The sequence below is a fragment of the Eutrigla gurnardus genome (assembly GCF_963514095.1).
Source record: "Eutrigla gurnardus genome assembly, chromosome: 15".
Classification (NCBI taxonomy): domain Eukaryota; kingdom Metazoa; phylum Chordata; class Actinopteri; order Perciformes; family Triglidae; genus Eutrigla; species Eutrigla gurnardus.
Window position 1 is genome coordinate 3,924,739 of NC_139938.1, and position 22,276 is coordinate 3,947,014.

The 22,276-nt window shown below is 41.2% G+C and overlaps 1 protein-coding gene across 5 annotated transcripts; it reads left to right on the forward strand.

The window, feature by feature from the left end:
- The first annotated feature begins 353 nt into the window (after positions 1-353).
- On the forward strand, positions 354-20,692 carry ophn1 (oligophrenin 1). Of its 5 annotated transcripts, none has more exons than XM_084028876.1 (24): positions 354-919; positions 1,983-2,078; positions 2,391-2,452; positions 3,345-3,416; positions 4,360-4,461; positions 4,554-4,664; positions 4,784-4,888; positions 4,970-5,093; positions 5,175-5,275; positions 5,382-5,473; positions 6,524-6,602; positions 9,033-9,066; positions 9,209-9,271; positions 9,835-9,909; positions 10,744-10,828; positions 11,184-11,242; positions 11,885-11,990; positions 12,087-12,246; positions 12,933-13,080; positions 13,939-14,223; positions 14,417-14,564; positions 15,800-15,850; positions 19,819-19,864; positions 19,950-20,692. In XM_084028876.1, the coding sequence occupies exons 1-24, from the start codon at positions 766-768 to the stop codon at positions 19,959-19,961; spliced, it is 2,370 nt and encodes a 789-aa protein (XP_083885002.1). In that variant the 5' UTR covers positions 354-765; the 3' UTR covers positions 19,962-20,692. The 5 variants fall into 5 exon arrangements, with proteins under 5 accessions (XP_083885002.1, XP_083885001.1, XP_083884998.1 ...); XM_084028875.1 differs by having other exon boundaries at positions 355-919; positions 14,414-14,564; XM_084028872.1 differs by having other exon boundaries at positions 356-919; positions 13,939-14,244; positions 14,414-14,564.
- Positions 20,693-22,276: the final 1,584 nt, after the last annotated feature.

Sequence of the window (22,276 nt, forward strand, 5' to 3'; positions counted from 1 at the left end):
ATAGATAGATAGATAGATAGATAGATAGATAGATAGATAGATAGATTAGATTAGATTAGATCTATTATATAGATCGACATCCTAACTGCAGATTTCCAACAGCACTTGAATGCAGCATCGTCAACACAATCACATCGCCTGTGCAGCCGCCCCTTTAAGAACCTCCTGGGTGTGGAAAAGGGGAAGTTTTCAGCGTCCATAACCAGATGGCTGCGTCCCATTCAGCTGTGTGTTGCGCTCTTTGTAAAGCCGTGGGACATAACCGACGTGTATATCTTTGTTTCATAATATATATGTAATAACACGTATGTCAGCTGTTCCATAGCGTGGCGCTGACGTTTACCAATAAAACATATATTTCGAACCACGGTAAAGGACGGAAGGAGGTGTCTTGAGTAGTGTGTAATATTTCGGAATCGGACGCTTCCAAATGGATCCTAGCCGCTCTTCTAATCGCGATACTGTAACAAGGAAAAAGTGGCAAGGAGGGCCAGGATACCACTAAAAACAGCGTAGCCAGCGCGGCCGGGGACGGAAAAGAGGTAAGTGGAACTAAACCGCGCGTCCTCCCGGCTCCGTGCACCTCGTACCCGACCGGCGGCCGCTGCAGGCTCCCACGGACACCATGGTTCCTGCTCACACCGACACATGAGACTTTGGAGGCGCTTCAACTAAGCGGCGATGGCCAGCAGACGCGCGTAGGCTGCGAGGCTCGCTAGAACAAACCCAGTGTTTCTATTGTGTGGAAAGTCCGCGGTCCAGAAGATGGGGCACCCCCCTCTGGAGTTCAGCGACTGCTATCTGGACAGTCCGGACTTCAGAGACACTCTCAAGTCTTATGAGGTGGAGCTGGAGAGGACCAGCAAATTCCTCAAAGAGTTGATCAAAGATGGCAACAGTGTAATCACTGCGATCAGAGGTAAGCATGCCTTTCTATTCGTTGTCGACACATTGCATGTAAATACAGTGATGATGATGAGGCTTCGGATCAGCATCAGTGGGGCCTTTTTGAAGAGCCCACAGGGTCGATGTGGGTGGGTGGGTGGGGGAGGCTCATTCAGGGAGTTGCTAGTGCTCCCCTGGGAGAGGACCTGCTGGTGCAGATGTGCAGGATGTCTGGCAGTGTTTGTTTCCAAACAAGCCAACAGCTGTGCTGTCTGTCATCTCTGCTCCTGGTTGTATAGCATGGACCAGGACCAGTGACAGTATCCTGCATGAAGGCAGACACTGTTTTTGTTTTTTACTTGCCAAGTCAGCATTCATGCCGTCCAAATCGCCAGTGAGCAGCTTTTCAAGACAGAAACGGTCATTGTAGGTGGTGCAGCCGTGCTGCAGCATGGTGAGGGTCCTACTGTATATTCAGTCCACAGAGGTCACGAGGGCCCGTTGTTGGCACCATTGAAAGTCACATATTCATCTCAAGTCATTCAATCATTCATCATTCAAGTCCTAATGATCGGGACTCGGTGGCTCATGTATGAAATATACGTGTCCTGCTCTGCACTTTGTCTGGAATACAAGTCGCTTTTAAAGACACCGATTAAGCAGAACACGACTTGTTGATGGAAAAACATGTGAAACGAGGGGAATATGAAGACTGTTCCATTACAACAATAAGAGTGATTTAAGGAGAGAGTTAGAATATTATACTAGGTCTATTAGCCAAGTTCCTCAGGCAAAAAGCTCTACAGTATTAATCTGACAAGTTTTGTTTTGACAATAAAAACCCAGACAAAGCTGGGATAAAATATTGCATGGACGGCGTACTGGCTGCTGCTGTTCTGATGAATCCTGCCAAGAATGTCTTTCAACTTTAGACTTTCCTACCAGAGGGGAAAAGAATGCATGGTTACAATAATCCTGGGCCGAGAGGAGTGTTGAATTTAAAGTGTGGAGAATAGTAGGGCTGTATTGTTGTTATAATCATAGTTGTGAACTCCATTCATACGTGTCAAAAGGACTCAACGTTGTTGTTTTTACAGGCTATTCTCTGGCGGTGCAGAAGTTCTCCCAGACCCTCAGCTTGTTCCAGTTCGATGTCATCGGTGACTCCCTGACGGATGATGAGATTAACATCAGTAAGCCAACGCTCCCAACAGGGTTCATGCTTGTCACCTGTTAAGGTCATGATGAAGAGCGGACCACCTGCAGGAGATGTCATATTCATATTCCAGCTCGTTTTGCTGTTAATACTAGACAGTGGAGGGGAATCTTTTTTTTGGCAGGCACTTGATAATTCCTCACAATGCTTTGGAAAACGTCTGCCTCAGAGCTCAATGACAAATGTGTATGAAAAATAATAGCTGGAAATATGATCGCCATGAAGTCTATTCTAGTTTCCTCGCGTCAGATACTCATGATAAGAATGTGCGATGTCTTTATTTCCGCAGCCCAGTCGTTCCAGGAGTTCGCCGAACTCCTGCAGGAAGTGGAGCACGACAGGATGATGCTGGTGGGTTATCGGCTTCCTCCACGCCGACTCTGCATTCTATCTAAACCCTCATTAGTGATTAGAAACCACGGCAACACATCCTGCACTCAAGATGAGACCACAGGGAAGGGAAACGTTTGGCACGTTCTGCTGTGATAACTCACTTCCTGTTTCTTATGATGCGAAAAGTGACTTTGTTTTTCTCCATCTGTGGGTTGATTGAAGTGAGCCATCACATGACACACCCATACACACACACACACACACACACACACACACACACACACACACACACACACACACCTATAGCTGCTGTGGCCTTGTGAATGCTGATTGTGGGGAAACACTGGTAATGATGTTTCTCTCAGTTCCCCTCTCGGTTTTCTACTTCTCGTTTTGTTAATGTCATCCTATGGCCTGCATTTTGGTCCACTATGACTTTTGATGCTTTATTATACTGTAAATACCGAATGTTCCACCTCACACTTTTGCTCACGTTTTCCCACATCTTTCCTTATATGCCGGATAAACTCAGGCTTCTTTGGGTTTGTTTAGCAATCCAGCCATGACGGTGGAAGCAGCAGGTCCTGTTAGACCGGGTTTACTGGATGCAGATCTAATTTAGAGGCAACATTTAAACACTTAACGTTTAAACTCTTCTCAACGCGTTTCTGCCCCACGGATCAACCCTGTTTATCTACAAACGTACAGTGTGAAAGAGTGTATCCTTGTGTGTGTGTGTGTGTGTGTGTGTGTGTGTGTGTGTGTGTGTGTGTGTGTGTGTGTGTGTGTGTGTGTGTGTGTGTGTGTGTGTGTGTGTGTGTGTGTGTGTGTGTGTGTGTGTGTGTGTGTGTGTGTGTGTGTGTGTGTGTAATTGTCATGTAGTAACAGCTGCTGCATGTTTGCCTTCCAGGTTCAGAATGCCTCCGATCTGCTCATCAAGCCGTTGGAGAAGTTCAGAAAGGAGCAGATAGGAGTAACAAAAGTGAGTCTTTTCACTCATTTCTAGTCAAATCATTCCAACACGTTAGTCATTCTAACACATGTTTTTTTTCTAAGGTGACCCTCAGGTTTTCTTTGTTTATTTGTTTAAACTCTGCGGGACATCAACTTGATTATTCACAATGACCTTTGAGTTTCTTTCTGGTTATGCTCTGGTGATCACGAGAGGGTTTTTATTAACCAGTGACTGGAAATCAGTTGAATCCAATCCAACCACTTAATTAGTGTTCCAATAACTGCTGCAGAAGTACATGCGTTTGGGCCCATTTTCAAATAATAATTTAACCAGGTTACTTCATGTTTTGAACTGCCGAGTCATTATTATTCATTATTTCAACCGTTTATTTGCAAACTGCTTTTAGATATCCATTCTCACGTCCCAACAAGTTTTCCCACCCATAGTGTTCGGCTTTTAGACCTGGCTCAATAGGGGATGTATTGTTTTCAAATCCAATTACAATTTCCATTTTGTCAAATTAGCTGAATTACAATTTCTCCTATCATCCGCTAGTACCTAAGGAAGTAAAATAAGAACAAATAGTGGAAATAACTGATCTATAGCCTTGAATATAAGCTTTATTTTAGAAGAAATAGCAGTACAGAAATACCAAAGATATTTCATTTGGAAACACTGTCTCCATTGCATAATCTGTCCACCACAGATCTTTTTTCAACAGCAGGTTCAGTACATATGATCTAAATTTAAGGAATCAAACATTTTATAGATTTATTAGCCTTAAAAATCCACCATCTGCCTCTAAAATCAGCTCAAATTAAAAGTCTTATGAGTTTGAGAGCAGCAAGTTGTGAGAAATTTCTAAACACTATTTGTCTTTCATTCAAGCTGTGCCAGATTAAAAAAGGAAAAATCATACTTGATTTAATCTTTTCATTTCCCCCATTCCCACACACTATCCGTCCTGCAGGAAAAGAAAAAGAAGTTTGAGAAAGAGAGTGAAAAATATTACTCCCAGGTAGACAAACACCTGAATCTTTCCGTCAAGAAGAAAGAGAGTCAACTTCAAGAGGTGCAGTACGACAAATATTCATCGGGTTCGTTGTGAAAATGTCGAACTGAGAGCCACAAAGAAGTCACTACTTTGTGTTTTCTTTCCTCCAGGCCGATGATCTCCTCGACAAAGAGCGAGTGAATTTCTACGAGTCGTCGGTGGAGTACGTGTACCAGATCCATCAGGTGCAGGACAGGAAGAAGTTTGATGTGGTGGAGCCGGTGAGTGCTGCGAAATACACAGTGCACTTCACAAGTTCAGTGAACGTCCATCCATATGTTGTTAAATAGGTGCTCAATATAACCGAGGATGTCATCTCATTGATGCTGTGGTTGTCCAGGTGCTGGCGTTTCTTCACAGCATTCTAACGCTCAACAACCTGACAGTGGAGATGACTCAGGACTTCATGCCTTACAAGCAAGAGCTGCAGCTCAGCCTGCAGAACGTAAGTGGCGAAACAAACGATGCCGTTAGTGAGAGTTGATGTCCTGCTAATTGGGGTGCGCCGTCCTGGTTTCGCCTGCAGACAAGAAACCACTACGAGAGCACTCGTGAGGAGATGGAGGACCTGATGAAGAGGATGAAACACCCGTCGCAGATCTGGAAAACGCACCCGCCCATGGAGGGCTATCTGAACTGCCAGGAGAAGTGTACGTGTGTTTGCACAGAAGCTTACTTGCACAAGGCCTTGCTGGAATTCCTGGTCTGAACTTGTTTCTTTGTCCCAACAGGGGCTCTGGGTGTATCATGGGTGAAATATTATTGCAAGTATCACAAGGAGGGGAGACAGCTGGTCATGGTGCCTTGTGAACAGAAGCCTACAACTAAACAGGTGCTTCACCGGCGAGAAACATGCAATTACTACTACAAATCTCATTCTCAGGCTGCTTGCTCTGCCGCCATCGTCTCCATCGCACATACTCCCTCTCTCTCTGCAGGGCACCACGCAGCTGACACTGAAGTCCTGCATCCGCCGGAAGACGGAGTCCATAGACAAGCGCTTTTGCTTCGACATGGAAACCAGCGAGAGGTGAGCGCAAACAAACCCTGAGACGCGGTGAGATGAGGCAACGCGGAAAGCCTTGTGGGATAAACAGGTTGTCAGGCGGCGAGGTGAACAGGTGGCTTCGCAAGGACAGAGAGTGAGGGCTAAATGGACCGTAGCCCAAACAATCCCTGGGCAACGGGCACAGGCTGGAAACAGATGGCAGACTGTGTGATTTCAGAAGCAGGAACACAACAAGCTCATATTTATATAAGCACTTGGGCCATAGGCTGCTCCGTTAGGTTTCTTGAAATACGTGGAAATACTCGAGAGTGTCGGCGGGGTGTTTTTAAAGGTTTAAAAGCCACTCGAATTATTCATCAAGTGCTTGAAAGGGTCTCTGGATGCTGAGCGACTCGTTGGTGCCAGCCGTGTGTGAAGTGAACCACAACCCAACGAGGAGCAGGTTGTTTGATCAACTGAAGGTGGCAGTGCTGTCTAGTGGAAAATCATGTTGTCGGCTCAAGATGTCTGAATATTCCTGGAATGCTGCTACCTGACCATGACCTTTGACCTCCATAGAAAGTTTAATATATATATATATATATATATATATATATATATACATATATGTATATAAAATATATGTATTTCATAAGGGGAGTTTTTTTCAATTTCTTATAGTAAGTTGATTTGAGCAGTTGGCAGCTTTAAACTCGTAGCACAGTTGTCTGAGTTAACAATTGATTCAGTCACCTACAAGCTCAAAAAAAATTGGCACACGATTTTGTTGCTTCTGCTGAAGACGGATTGCAACAATGGGTTGTCATCATCTCATCACGCCTGTCTGATTTGTCTCCTCAATCATTAACACATGGGATTGGATCACTTACTTCAAAGACGCTTAAAGTCTTCTTGTGCTGTTCTCGTTATTTTGTCCACCCTGTCTTTCTTTGCAGATCTGTACTGTGATGTGTGAGAGCTCAAAAGACTAAATGTTCACAATGGTTCGGATACTGTAGCAGGAAATGGTGTGACTGAATCATTTAATTGCAACCTTTGCCTCCTTAATGGCATTTGTCACTGTTTCCATAGAAACGCACCAGTCACGTTCCAAGCTCTTACAGAGGGGGACAGGAAGTTGTGGATGGAGGCCATGGATGGAAAAGAGCCTGTGAGTTTGTTTCTCGCCTCGGTTTGGATTTGAGATATCGTTTTTGTCAAAAATGCTTTACTGCCAGAAATATCTACAATGTAATGTGTAATCTGCTGCTAAGAGGAGATGTTGCTAATAGAGTGCTGACACACAAAGCTGCCAGTTTCCATTTCCAGTCTGCAGAGTCCATCCAACCTTATTTGAAATAAATAAATGCTGGCTGGTAGTCAAATCTGTAATCACAACTTTCTGGGAGACATAGCTAGAATGAAGATGAATGAAGCTTCTTAATTGGATTGATCCTAATTAAATGTGTATTATATTCACAATATTAGCTTTTGTTGAATCCCGGAGAGAGAAACTACTTAACTGTTAGGTAGTGTGTTGTCTTAAACAATATTTATTTTATGGAAACAATGTCATGTTTCGTTATCAGATTCCTCATGTAAGTTGATGCTATGAAGCCTGTAAGGCACATTTTACCATCGGTGTGCGGCTAAATTATGGCAAAGTATAATGGCCCTGCACAGAAGGCCTGGATTCATGCCATCAATGATTTTAGAATCATGTCGAGGTGTTAATGGAAATCTCGCTGTAAGAACCGCCAGACTTGTGGATCTGACAAACGCTGCTGCTCCCGCGGGCCGTGTCCGTGTTCAGCAGTCTCAAGATGAAATACCAAACTGCCTCACTAGCAGAATTTATGTTATTGCTCGTTCCTCTTTTGGTCGTGGCTTTAAACAACTTCTGCTCTCTCTACAGCTGCTCTCATAGTATAGACGGATTAATGGTGGATGGTTGTGGACAAAAGCAAATAGACCACCACTGGCAGAGGATGTGAAAATAACAGAAGGCACATTTTCAGTGCCCTCTCTTCTTGTGCAACTTCCTTCATGACTTCTGAATATCATGCACATTTAACACAAGCTTTTTCCACCCATGCTGCCCAAATATTGTTATGGAAAGATCCACTGCTGGCACTCCTGCCAGGTCTGTCTGGACACGGATCAAGTCTGCTTTTCTGTTAGAATAATCTCTCACACCGACTCAGTGCACTCTGGATGCCTTCAAGCTCCTCAAATGTGAGAATTCTCTGCAGTCCTTCGTTATATACGATTGTCAACTGATTGTTGGTTGAAAGGAAGAAGTAATTTGAAGAGGAGGATTTGGCAAATTTTATTGACAAAACAACTAAACAATTCATCCAGAATGATCTGCAGATTTAAGCACTAATAAAAATAATAACGGTTAGTTGTTGCTCTAGTAAACAAAAATAGGACATGATTTCAGAGGATCTGGGCCCGTAATAAACACACAAGAGCAGGCTGACCCCAGTCTCAGCGAGCTGGTCTAACAGTCCATAAATCTGTTTTGGAAGATCTGTCACATTTCCAAACCAAGAACTGCTCAACATGCATGAACCTGTGTGCCAATAAGCCAAACGTTATGTAATGCTTCGCTTACAGATAGCTTCAGGGCTCCTTTTTGTGTACTTTCCACTGGAACGTCTTCTGAATTCAAAGCCCTTGGCATTGAAGTGTTGGATAGAGAGAAAGCGATCTCCAAACTTGTTTGAGCAAGAGGATATTGTGGCAATTTTGTTTTTAAACCACTGAAATAAAAAACAAATCATCCATTTCCAAAGTACTGGAAAGTATTGCGAGGTTTTCAGCGTCAGTATTTCCTTTCTTTGATGGTGGCTTCATCATCATTGCATCTATTAGATTAGATTAGTCCGTTTTGAAGCACAGCTACCGTGTGATCTTATTTTTATTATTATTAAAGTGACTCATTGCAACACTTGGATCAGAGCATTTTGTGTAATTTCCCCCTAAAACAAACCAGTTAGTTGTTGTATCCTCAGGCCTTAATCAATAACACGGCCTCATAGGGATATTTCACACTTTGAGCTGCTGTGACAACAAGCACTTGTCTGCAGCTGAAGAGTCCTTGAACAAGACTCTACTGTACGGTCTCCAGATACTCTGTTGAGGGACCTGACCTCTGACCTATTGGTGGGGAAGGCAACAGAGCAAAAACAAGACATTGCTTTGATATGAAAGCTGGTTTGAGTTGGATATCCTGGCTTGTCCGTAGATGTGTACTAGATTAAACCTGGCCAAAATGTCTCTCAGTAAACTGAATTCTTTTCATTTGTTTGGTTTTTGGAATCCTTTTCTGTTTTCCACCAGTCAACAAGACGCACATTCCATCCCGTCATCCTTTTTTCTCTCCGTTTTCCTTTGTTATTATTTTCATGCTATTTGAATCTGCTCATAAAAGTCAACTTTAGTAAACTAAAAGTTGAGGAAGTTTGTTTAGTGGAACAGGTTTCATCAACTCATTTTCAGTTTTACAAAAAGACGTGTTCATGAATTGTGCTGTAGGCCAGTCTTAGATTTTGCCATAACTTTAATATAACCTTATACATTTGTTTTTCAATTTCAGATCTATCATTCCCCAATTCACAAGAACGCTGAAAGTAGGTCACTCATCTTTACCCTCAAAGTCTAACGTGGATGTTTTGAGGTGTAGAAAGACATTCATCATCCAAGCATCCATATGCAAGTCTTCACAATTAGAAGGTTGTTTGTTTTTAAATCTTTTTTTCTTTACTTCCACAGTGGAACTGAATGAAATTGGATTCAAGTTTGTGCGAAAGTGCATCAACCACGTTGAGACAAAAGGTTTGTCCCAGCTGTCTGTAGTTCTGTTAGTTTGCTTACTTGCCCTGAAGGGGGCGTAGTTGAGTCATAGGTTACATGATGATGCCGCCTGCAGGCTGCTCTCAGGGGAATAAATGTTCTTCATCACAATACTACTAGTCTCCGATGATACAGAATTTTAATCATCGCATCTTTATCCCACACTATTAATGCCTAACGTCTGATTTCTGTTTATGACTTACTATCGGTCCTTCCCTCCATGCGTGCTAAAACTTCAAAGCCCAATAACTCGACCCTGAAGGAAGTCACAATATGTTTCTGCAGGAAGTTCATTCTTCCTACATGAATGAAAAGAGCTGCTCAAGCCATCCGCATTTAATTGGACTCATGATCCAGGCATGGATGGCACTTGTTCCGTCTCGGACTCAATCTGAACCTGAAATCAAATGTGCACAATCAGGACAGAACATCTGCAGCTCAACCCCGGCTCCTGCAGGCTCCGGAGAGAAGCATGTGGTACATTTCCACTGTTCTGCATTAGTCCACATTACAATTGTTTTCACCTCCTCCTCTCGTCTTTCCAGGAGTCTCACAAGAAGGAGTGTACAGAACAGTTGGCAGCAACATCCAAGTGCAGAAGCTTTTAAATGCCTTCTTTGGTAAGGAAATAAGCCCTGAACATGTCTTACATCCGTCCATTCACCGTGTTTCTTTGCTTGGGCTCGTCTTTCATAGTAAAACACTAATTCGGCCACTTTGGTGAAGCTTTCCTGTGAGAATGCTCCGGTGGGCTCTGCCTTAAAGTGGCTGTAAATAACTTCTAATTTATTAAATCATTTATTTACAGACGATGACGATGCTCGCAAAGAATGATCACCCGACACTGCTGTTTCGTTCGACTCAGCTTCGTTTTATGGAGTCTTTTAACACATTGCTTTGGTTTTTCAGGCCTCAATCTCAATTTAGTTTTCCACCGCACTGAAAGCATCATTTTCAGGTAGCGGCGTTCAGTGCTAACGACAATGTTAGCAACCAGCTAGCTGGTGAACATAAAGCATTTAGAAGCCTGATATTTCCCTCGGTAGTTGCTCGAGACCAAAAATAGACAAAAAGCAGAGTAAATGTTGGACTTACATTCATCAGGTGGACACAAACATATCCAAATGATTAATAACCCTGCTCTGCATCTGATGACTGAGAAAGGGGAAAAAGGTTTGCAAACAAGTCAGCCACATCAACTTAAAAGGTGATATGTCAGTGGTTTTACTTGTTGTTTCTACTGCCCCCTAGTGGCCAACAATATGTTATGGCAGGTTTACATTTTTCCATAGCCGACAGTTTAAAGAGTAGGAAGAGCACATTAATAACACTAACGATGGCTCTGTTCTATTCAAGGTCCCAGTAAGTCATGACAGTGTGTCAGATCAGTGTTTACATGGAATTACTGAAACGGCATAACGGATTTTCTGCTTGTTTGATTTGCTCCTACACAGACCCCACAAACCCAGGAGATGTGGATCTCCACAGCGGCGACTGGGACGTTAATACCATCACAAGTGCACTGAAGTTTTATCTCAGGTATGTTTGTCTGTGACGAGACACAAAGGTCATCACTGTGTAGTTCCAGATCTGCGGTTGACATTATGGTCACGATGTGAATTCAGTTCATTGGCCATCTCATTTGAAATTCTTCCCCCTTGTACAAATCCCCGCCATTCTTTTCGGTATTTTCCAACAATCTGCTCGATTGTAGTGTAGGCCTATATCTGGTTCCAGATGCACAATGTCGCAATTTTGATCAAAACAAAAAGCGCAGTTTGGACAGAGGCGTAACTGCAACAAGCGAGCGCTGCTTTGTGTTTCTCTTGTGATCAATATGGCGAGTTCTATTGCACTGCAGTCTTTGTTTATGTGTGTGTGTATTTATCTGCAGGAGCTTGTCTGAACCTCTGATGACCTACGCTCTTCACCGAGACCTCATCTGTGCTGCAAGTAAGACGCATTCTGGAAATCATCTGGCGTTTTGTTTGTGTGCTCATGTTTGATTGCTCTCCATTTTAAACTCTCTACTTTAGTCTCTTCTTGGTTTTATGGATACGTCATAAGTGAAGCAGTTTAATTGACTGTTTGCCTGTAATCTACAGAATAGAAACTCAGATTACATTTGTATGTTTCAGTTCATCTTTTCAGATAGCTTGGGCAGTAATTATAAACCTGCCATGCATCTTGTTTATCTTTACACCTGCGTTAACATGGATAAGCATTGCCTGGATGCAGGTTCGACACCATGCAGCCTGCAGGTTCAGCAGTTTAACAGGCAGCACAAGATCATTCTGGAAGACGTTAAAGAAATCTTCTGCTTGGTTTTTTAAAAATCTTTTCCACAAAGTCATTGTAAAACACAGAGAGACAATGAGTTTAATAGCATCAGCCTCATTCTGGCTGAGTCGTTGAATGGGGTCTCCTTATTCTATGTTCATCACGTTTAACTTAATCTGTTATCCATCACAAATTGAAAAAAAAAATGACTTCCTCACCTTCACACATACATATCTTTTGTGTACATGTTTATGATTAAGGTCTACAGGCACTGCAGATGAACTCCATATGCCATGTGTTGTCTTTGTATCACAGAGTCAGATAATCTGGACTTTCGACTGAGCGAGATTCATTCTCTTTCCCATAAACTACCAGAGAAGAACCGGGAGATGGTGGAGATGCTCATTAAGCACTTGGTCAAGTAAGTGCTAGCATGACGCGACCTTTTGTTCTTTTTCCCGAACCCATCTGAAATAATGTGTGATTTTATGGAACCGGACTTGATGTTTGTTGACAGCGTGTGCGGTCACAGTCAAGAAAATCGGATGATCCCTTCAAACATGGCTGTTGTCTTTGGACCCACACTGATGAGAGCAAAGGAGGAGACTGTGGCAGCCATGTTGGATATCAAGTTCCAAAATATTGTCGTTGAGATACTGATTGAGGACTTCAAGAAGGTACATTTTCAGTAGATCGCAGCCTTTGTCGAGTCTTAGACAAAAAACGTGAAAGACAATCAAACAAGTGATAGCAATTTAAACCTATTAAAGGAATAGTTTGCCATTTTAGGAGAGAGTTGGATAAGAAGATTGATACCACTCAAAAAATTACTATACATTTGATGCTACAATGAGCAGCCGGTTCACTTAGCTTAGCACAGAGAATGGAAATGGGTTGAAACAGCCAGCCCGGCTGGTAACAAAATCCAACTATCATCATACCATCACGTGTAGTCCCATAAATAAGCCTCAGTAAAAGTCCAGAATTTATATTTTTACACTTTGTTTTGTATACGTATTAAACAAGTGAGATATAACGTTGCTTTTAGCCTGAGCCAGGCTAGCTGTTTCCAGGCTTATGCTAAGCTAAGCTAGCCGACGGCTCTAAAGAGAATTTGAGTATTTCCCAAGTTGTTGAAAAATGTGTTTATGGTGATTTTGTGGAGCAGATTTTTTTTTTTTACATTGAAGTCATTACGTTTGGTATTTGTGTATTTCATAAGATTTTTCTGTGAAAAAAGCTTGTTTTTTCGTATCGTTGTTTTCCTGTTCCTTCTCATGTACACCAGTCTATCCGTTCTGTTACAGGCTGTAATAGTAGCCGCTAAACCAAAGCGATACTGTGCGGTTTCTCATGATTACAGATCTTCAGTTACATGCCGGAGGACAGCACTTGCCCACCCCTCCCTCCTCCGCGGATCACCCCGAGAAAACGGCAACCAATCACGATCTCCAAGCGGCCGCTTCGTGTTTACCAGCCTCTAAGTCACGACCACTTCCAGCAGGCAGAGAGTAATTATCAGCCTCCCTCGACCTGATTGCCATCATCATCCTCATCATTAACCCACCCTATTCTCCTGAAACTAGTAGTAGATTATTTTTAGTGCTTTAAAATATTCCAGAGACATTTTAACCACAACACACCAACATTTTCAGTACGATAGTGTGCCTATCAAATACCATTCAGACACATTAATTGATTAAATTGGCCACTTGTGACATGTAGCCCAGAAATGACATTCCTTAACATGGAATCATTTTTTTGTTTGACAAATAATATCAAATCAAATGTATTTTTTTTTTATTCTTCAATGTCTTATTTTTTTATTGGTGCTTTTTACTATTTCAAGTACAGATAAACGTATCAACTCTACTATTTTTTATTTTTTTTAATCTGGCAGTCTTTTTAAGGCCTCTGGCTAAATCATGTAATTTTCAGTTTGAACCCCTCATTAAGTGGGTTTGTCTCCATCGTCTCACTGGTGGAGAGACTTGCAGCTTTTCCTCCCTCTGTTGGTTAAATATTTGACTATTTACCTGTAAATGTTAACCGACTCTCTGTATAGGAAAACAACCAGCTCTGTATGATTAATCCAAAAATGCAAAATTAATTAAAAAAATGTTTCTTAAACCTTGACCTGTTACCGATTTAATTAATGAATGTCTGACATTTATTAGGAAAACATTTATATTTCTGAAGTTACTAAGATGATAAGAAGATGATGACTAAGATGACTATGATAAGAAAAAACATATTCTTCTCTTTTTTTTAAATAAAAAAACAAATCCTATTTTTTTTATCTCAACGTTAACTGTTGAGTCCACTCCAAGTACCTTGCATAAATTGATTATGTCATTTCTTTGCAACAGATGGCCAGAAGGACGGCTCCGTCTTGGAAGTGGAAGTCTCGAACCCCGTTCCCCTGCAGCGGACAAAACCAGTCAGCTGTGTTCCACTGGTCCCAAGAGAACCTCCTCCAAGACTAGCACCGATACCCAGACCAGTTAACCGCCAGGACAGACACTCAGACTCCGACGCTGGTAAGATAGACGATACGAGGCAACGACCAGACTCTTCTTCAGCGGCAAACGGGGAGTCTGGAGTCTACGTGAGCAGAGTACCCTCCTTCCAGAGCAGGAGACCACCTCCCAAAGGTACCCCAACCAACAGAGAAGGTATAATGAACCCTCTGAGCGTTTACTCATTCTTTAGTTAAACTGCAACTTGGCTGGAGCCATTTGCATAGCCATTTTATTATTATAACAGAACATCCATATTTTAGTGAACGTCGCTGCCATATACACATTGTAATCTGTAATTCTACATTAATATTGTTTTTCTCAGGAGATTCTGATGGTCTGACCAGAGTGAGGTCCACAGAAAAACATGCCATTTGTAGACCCCCTGTCCGGCCTCCTGAGCCCCCCTCCAGATACCCCGCTCCACCACAAAAGCCCCCGAGTGCACCCAGCAGTGAGGGCAGTGCCACATCCTAGTAAGAGCCTCTTACTTCATCTTTTCTCTGCGTAATGGTCAAAAGGTAGATAAAAACTATGGATTAGGGTTGGGTTGCGGCATATTTTTGACTCTCCTTTTCGTGATACCGGCACAATCTTCTAATCTTCTGCTATGGCAAGTGAGATGCCTAGTGGGAAAGGTCAGTATAACCGGTTCGGTCCCGTCTTTGGCTTAGTATCAGACCGGTTTGAAAATGTTTAAACCGACCCAAGCCTACTATGGATCTGCTGTTTTTGTTAAAAACAATAGAACACATAATTTACGCAACACAACACAATATCACTGGAGCATTTTAGCATCTTTCAGCTCATTGTTTTGGTGCAACAGTCCACCTGTTTTGTTTCACTCATTTTCAGTGGCGAACGCTGTAATATCTTACTGTACACTGCAGGATAAAGTTTGCAACCAGCTGGTGATCATACATAGTTTAGCAATTATCAGCTGAAGAATTAGCTATGTCTCCCTGGAGGTGGTAGGGACCAAATACAGAGCTAAAAGATAGTGAATATCGGACATGAACACACCAGCTGCCCTAACACATAACTCAATAAATGCCAATATTACTTGTGTTGATAAGCAGTTGTTGGTTGACAAGTTTACCAAATCAACTTGAAAGGGTGGACCTATGTCTGCACAAAAATCCAGTTACAGGTTACAATGATATGACTGATGATCATTAATTAGCTTATCTTGCCACAAAAGGCCTTTTTAACAAGAAAAGTACTTTAACTTGAGATAACAAACTCGATCATGGGACATTTTGACTTGGCAGTAACTGATAACATTAACAATAGTTCTGTTTCATTGTGTGTCTCAGCTGTTCCAGTGAACCAGCATGCATAATATCAGATATCAGATGTTCCATTACAATTATTTAGCAATTTACAATAAGTGCATTCAGCCATGTTGGGTGCACCAAGAAGTACAATATTCAACTGATCTACTTCAAGTGCTAAATTAGAGTTAACAGGAGACAGAGAAAGAAATGTGCATTCTGTATAGGTGAGTTTTTAGTCTATGACCTACATGGATTGCAGCCAAAGCTTTAATAGAAAAGTACCACACAAATGTAACACCACTAAATCTGTTGGAACCATATAGGCAGGGAATGCAATATAAAAAAAGTCTACGAAATAATAAGTACTGATCACAAAAGATGAAGTATGTGTGTATCTACAATACCAACATGTCAGTGTTCTTGTTTTTCTGCAGCGTCGCCTCTAAAACAAAGTTCTTTGAGAACGCGTCCAAGCATGTTGCCAGGTATGTAAGAAAGCCTCTTTTTGTCCGCGTTCCAGTTTGTCCCTTTCTTTCAGCATGCTTTACATTACCTCAGGTCATGAAAACGAAGATTAAAGTTACTTCTGATTAATCATGGAGATGGAAACACGTCTCCTCTTTCATGACTGTTTTTTTTATCATTGGAATCATAAACCTCATTGTTAGGTACAGTTTACTTGAACATGTTGCCTCCGCTGACATAAAAAGAGTCTTTTGGTCTTTAGACAGAAGAAGCAGAGTGTGACTCAGTGTTTATTATCCCACAACTGTATACTATGAATACTGTGTAGATGTATTTCAATCTAACAATTAGTTGTTAGGAGATTACGGGATAACAGTTGATGCAATGAATGTGCAAGATTGCTGTTATCACACAGCGTATATGGGCCTTAAAAGGTGCAGTCAGCCATTCTAATCAGCAAATATATACTCATGGTCACGTTCTCTATTCTGTGTGTTCTGAGGAAAAACCCAGTGTTTATAGACAGCTCTGTCTGTGTAAACAGGAAGCAAACAACACTAGTCCAGCCAATCAGCAAGAGGGAACTCCATTCTTGTGCACAGGACAGGGGGAAAGGCCATGGATGTATAAAGAGAAGCCAGTAACTGCTGTTAAAGCTTTGCCTGGGTAGGCAGTCCCCTATCAGAGTGGCTAAAAGATCAAGTATGGTGACGGCGCACCAGGATAAATACAACAAACAAATATCGGTGTCAGTGCACCAGGATAAATACAACAAACAAATATCGGTGTCAGTGCACCAGGATAAATACAACAAACAAATATCGGTGTCAGTGCATCAGGATAAATACAACAAACAAATATCGGTGTCAGTGCACCAGAGGGGTATTCTACCAAACTCGCTAATTAAAGCGGCGCTTACCTGGTTAAGCCTGGTTAGAACTAACGCCAACTTCCACTTGCGGCTAAACCCATTCCATTAACGCATTACAGCCGCGCCTTGTTGAGGCTAATTCAAGCCAGGTTAAAGTTGTCGTGTGTTAACGCCGTTCACGGGATATGAAGCCAGACCAGAACCGTGAATGTCAAATCATCGAGAAAATGGCAGAAAAGACCAGAGCAAAAAATATTGATGGAACTGTACGAGGAGTACAAACCCATCATAACCGATAAAGGGAATACTGTAGTGATAAATAAAGATCGTGAGGCTGCTTGGGCAAGAATTGCAGAGCGATTAAATACGGAAGTACCGTTAAGAGTAACATGTTCTAATATAACTCTGACTACAATTTCTCGAACGTGAGGATAGTGTAGAGGTAACGCGCCGACTTTGCACGCGGCAGGCGACGGTTCAATTCCCGACAACGGAAATTTGTTAAACTTCTTCCTTTGCCGGAACTCTCTCTCTCTCTCTCTCTCTCTCTCTCTCTCTCTCTCTCTCTCTTTCTCTCTTTTTTTAGATAGGCCTAGTAAATGCATCTACATTGACCAACTCATTTATCTCAACAATTCAATGAACACATTCAATGAATCTATTAATGAACTCACCTGAAAGGAATTTATGTGGCTGAAAATTGCATGCAGCAATGCCTTTGTCATTGGGATCTATAACATGCTATTAATAATAACATCTTTATGCCTATCATGTTTTTGCAAGTTATATTTGGGTTCTGGGGAAATTGTATGACATATTTATCATAGTTAAGGTAAAATGTTGGTCTAATTCTCTGATCTAAAGACAATTATACAGGCAAAAAAAACAACAACAAAAAAAAAACCACACATGAGATGTCCTCGCCGGGATGTGAACCTGGGATTCCCACGTTTGGGGGCAGGAGCATCACCACTCACCCAACTGGGGGCTTTTGATAGTGATGTGGCCAGTCGGTCTTAAACAAAATAAACAATTTATTCATATTTTTTTAAATTGCAAGCATGTATTCTGCCCCGGGGCAGGCTAGCTTGGTCGGATAAATTCCCATGGTTACTTAGCGGAGAGTGCCTCAAGTCATGTTGATTGAACGCAACTCTCGCTAAAGGTAGCGAGGCTTATCGAAATTAGCCCGGCTTTGCGCTTAGCGAGTTTGATGGAATACCCCTCAGGATAAATACAACAAACAAATATCGGTGTCAGTGCACCAGGATAAATACAACAAACAAATATCGGTGTCAGTGCACCAGAAAACGTTTATTCAATCCTCCAAAACACATAAAAACCGCAGCCACAATGTGCGTCTGGTGATGGTGCACCAGGATAAATGCAAAAAAACGTTCTTTATTAAAGTAAGTTCTGCCGAGAGATGTGTACTGTTGAACACAATGTTTGTGTAAGCTATTCATCATAATAATTGTATTAATAATAATAATAATAATAATAATAATAATAATAATAATAATAATAATAATAATGTATTTTTTTATTAATGCAGCTCGATGTATTCGTTACAGCCCTACACCTATATTTTTATTATTTATTTATCTTAAGTCTTTTTGGAAAGGAAGGCACTTACTTGCTTTGTAGACCTCGCGCGTCTCCTCTGGACAAACATGACACGACTTTGTTGTGGAAGTTTCATGTTCAGATGGTGGCGGGTCTCTTTCTGTTACTTTGCCGTTCACAACGACGATGTCGCTTTTTTCTAGAAAGACGAAGAAACGAAGAACCCATTTTATATCAACACCTGCCACAGGTCTCGTCGTTAGGCTCGCATCAATCGTTTGGCGGGTTGGATCCTGCAGTCACGTGTTCCTTTTCCATTAGTGACCACGTCTCTTTGATTTTTTATGTTAAAAGTCTTCAGTCAGAAACATCCATGCTGCCATTGAGCTATCCTTGTTAGCCACCAGGTGCTGCTACTTGTGCGTTGCCAGGTCGCCGGTTTCCATTCCAGTCCACCCAGGTCTATGAAAACCGGTCTGGATCATGACCTTTGTCTGAACCCATATAAACGAGCAATACAAAGCCACTTCATAAGTAGACAGCTCATGTCTGCATCAAATGACAAAATTGAACAGAATTGCTACGGTAACCCATCCAAAAAAGGCAACCAAATATAGGCCTACACTTTCTAGGTGAATTTGTCCTCCATCATCCCTCACCACAATTGAATGCAACTCATGTCAATCAAATATTTATCTTATTAAACAAGTTAATAGCGGTGGACGCAACAAAGTTGACTAAATCTGTGTTTTTTACCATAAAATACATACAGCTGGTTACATCGTTTTCACAATAGTTTAAAAAATACCACTAATGTTGACAAAAGCAGCCCACATGTCATCTACCAGCCCGACTTAGGTAGAAACTCGCCCAATCTGGCAACCCTGCTGCGACAACCGCTGAGTGGCGGAGTGATGTCACGTGACACGAGGGGAACGAACGTGAACGCTGGCCCCTCTTTCTACGTCCATGCTGTGTGCAGACGGGTGGTTTTTAGGGAGCAAGTGGGAACATAATAGTTTTACTAGACTTGTAATGAAAATGTTAAATTAAATAAATAAATACAATTCATAAAAGTGAAGCTTAGAAGTGTCCTAGAAAGGATGTTTCACTATATATAATTGTTTTCAGCTGTTTGTTTGTTCAGACAATGGATGGATTTGGGATTTTCTTTGACTCCTCCAAATACACTAGAGCTCATATCCAAGCTGCAATGAGAGTCGTGAACATAGTGAAAATACCCAGTAAAATGATTTGGACACAGGCCTTGTAAAACCTTGAAGACCATCCAACCTTTAACTGTTGAAGAACTTCAAAAGGGAGCCTATTCCAAATGTTTTGGGCTAATGTTCCTTCTGAGATTTAGGAAAACCCCTCATTACTTCGTTCAGATTTTTTTTTAAGCTTATCTTTCTATTTATTGTTCGTATTTGTTTGGGTTTTGAGTTCAAATGACAACAATCTTTCTCCTGGATCATCTCGTGCCAGAGCTGAAGCCATACATGGATCTGTAATGAACTTTTTTTCTCTCTCTCTCTCTCCTAAACGTAGTCCACCTGCCTCTCCGTCACCAGCAGCGACAAATGTAAGAAAAGAGGTGAGTGTTACAATGAATGCTGTGAATGGCAAAGAGTGCAGCTGCGTAACGAACTGAGATCTGTTTCCACATTTCTTCTCCCCAGAATCCAAGTTAACGAGACTCCAACACGTCATGTGACTTGTGCACCTGCTGCTGCCGGGTGCTGATCGAGCTGGATTGGATGCATTTGGTTCCATTTTGTTTTTAATAGTAGGAATGGGGCTATTAGGCTAGTTGTCTCAAAGTTTGATCATTATTCCAAAGTTAGGATGGAGTAACTGTTTTATTGTTTCCCCTCGTTTCATGACAGATGAAATTGTGGTTGGATTATGTTACAATATTTAGTCATTTTACAGTGTTTAAAAAAGTTTGAGGGGCAATTTTATTGGAGGGAACTAACTGCCACAACTGGCTATAACAACTTACTTAGACGCCTTGTCTTCACTTGTCTATGGCATCGTAAAATAGACCTCCCAAAGAAGACTAATTCATTGAATGGGGTTCATTCTTATTAACTTGAAATAATAGTCTTCATATTAACCTCAAGATAAATGTCATATTTTTCAAAAGGGGAGCTGGATGAAGAATTGTAAAACTACTATTGAGTCATTATTTCTGTTAAAAAAAAGAAAAGATAAATCGTTTGACATGTGATTCAACCGTGACCATACCATACTATGGAAAACAACACTCCATTGTTTGTTTTTATTTCCTCGTTCTTAAAACTGTTTTGTTATTTTTGCACTTGCTTTCTTTTTGTTTTGTTTTGATAACCAAACTGGAAAACGTGTCTGTCTGGTTGGATTTTTCAAAAAGGAAAATAAATATGAAATGAATGAAAATCAACAGGTTTAAACTTTATTTTTGTTTTTTGAGTGCAGCGTGTTACCTTTCACTTCTGTGTTATTGAACGATATTTCTAGTCCCATCTCCTGACGTTTGAAATCAGTCACTATTATTTTATATCTATTTATTTATAATTAAACACAAGCAAAATGCAAAATGACATATAAAACGTGAACAAAAGCAACAATAAAAACTAGAACTATGCCTCGCGGTTGTACCTCAGCCAACAAGTCAAGTCGCAGTTCGCATCCATATCGTTCCACACGTCATTCATTATTTTATCTTAAAATATGGTCAACAATGTGTTTTTTGACGCACAGAAACATTTGACCATCAAATTCTAATCCGTTCATCAGGTTGTGCCCATAAATTTCCTGCAGCCGTTCATTTTTTAGTATTTATTTCATCAACTTACATTAGTTGGCAAAATGATGAATTACCACAATGAAAGAGGGTTGGGCCCACTGCCTTTCCACAGCCTTCAAGTAGTAATATATTATTTGAGGCGAAGGAATGGGAATAGCTTTCCAGACATGTCATACCCGTAATACCCACTAAATCATACCAACCAGCTTTGAAACTGGATTTTCTATTTATAGTTAAAAGAAAACTGTTATTCCATTAGAAATCACTTATATGAAGTCAATTTTACATTTGCACTAAATGAATATATATTTATATATTGTCTAGTGTTGTTTGTGGGGATATTGCAGTAAACAGTTTCTCAGTCTGTAATTTAACTTGGTGCCAGACCCATTTGCACCATCAATTTGAGACAGGCAACACATGCTAAAGTTGGGGTTTTATGAGCTCAGCTTTTGTAAGTTAGAAATAAAGCTATATTGTATTGTACACACTGACAGTGCAGGGGGAGTTTGCATATGCAACATGTAAGAAATCAAAGCAAGCTATATGATCTATATAGTTGTATAGTCGGATTCTGCACAAAAAACACAATATCGTGCAGGTCCACCAGCAACTCCTTCAGCTCAGACTCCAGAACTTCACCTTGCTGCTCAGCCAATCCCCACTGGAAGCAAACACTGACACCCCACTGCTGGAGACCCGGACCATGGGACCACTGAGGGAGGGAGGGGAGGCACAGAAGAACCAAAACCAGGACTGATGCAGACTGTCAGACCATGATGCAGTAAAATGGCAGTTATGGTGCTTGGAAACAATACCTCTTTTGTTCCACAGTGACCACCAAAATTAAAGTTCCTTGTTGTAGCTTTATTTATTTATTAATTTTAGAAATAACTGTCTCATCATCTGTTTGGCCAGATTCAAAGAAACAGGAAATGTTTCATTCATCTGGACTTCTTCCTATTGGCAAAGACATGCAAGGGTGGAGTTGGGTAAATTTACAAAACACAAACTTCTCTGTAACAGCTTTTTGGTGACAAAATGGCTCCTGTTATGTTACGGGTCAAATTGACCCGTTTTAAAGTTTGAAGATATAGGAAAAATAGTTAAAAGTATTTTTTCAGTATGAAACTTCTTCTGCTTGCCTTAATTAGTGTAATCAACATATAATATGAAAATGGTTCATCTCACATATTTGCAACCACCCCCTGCATGTTT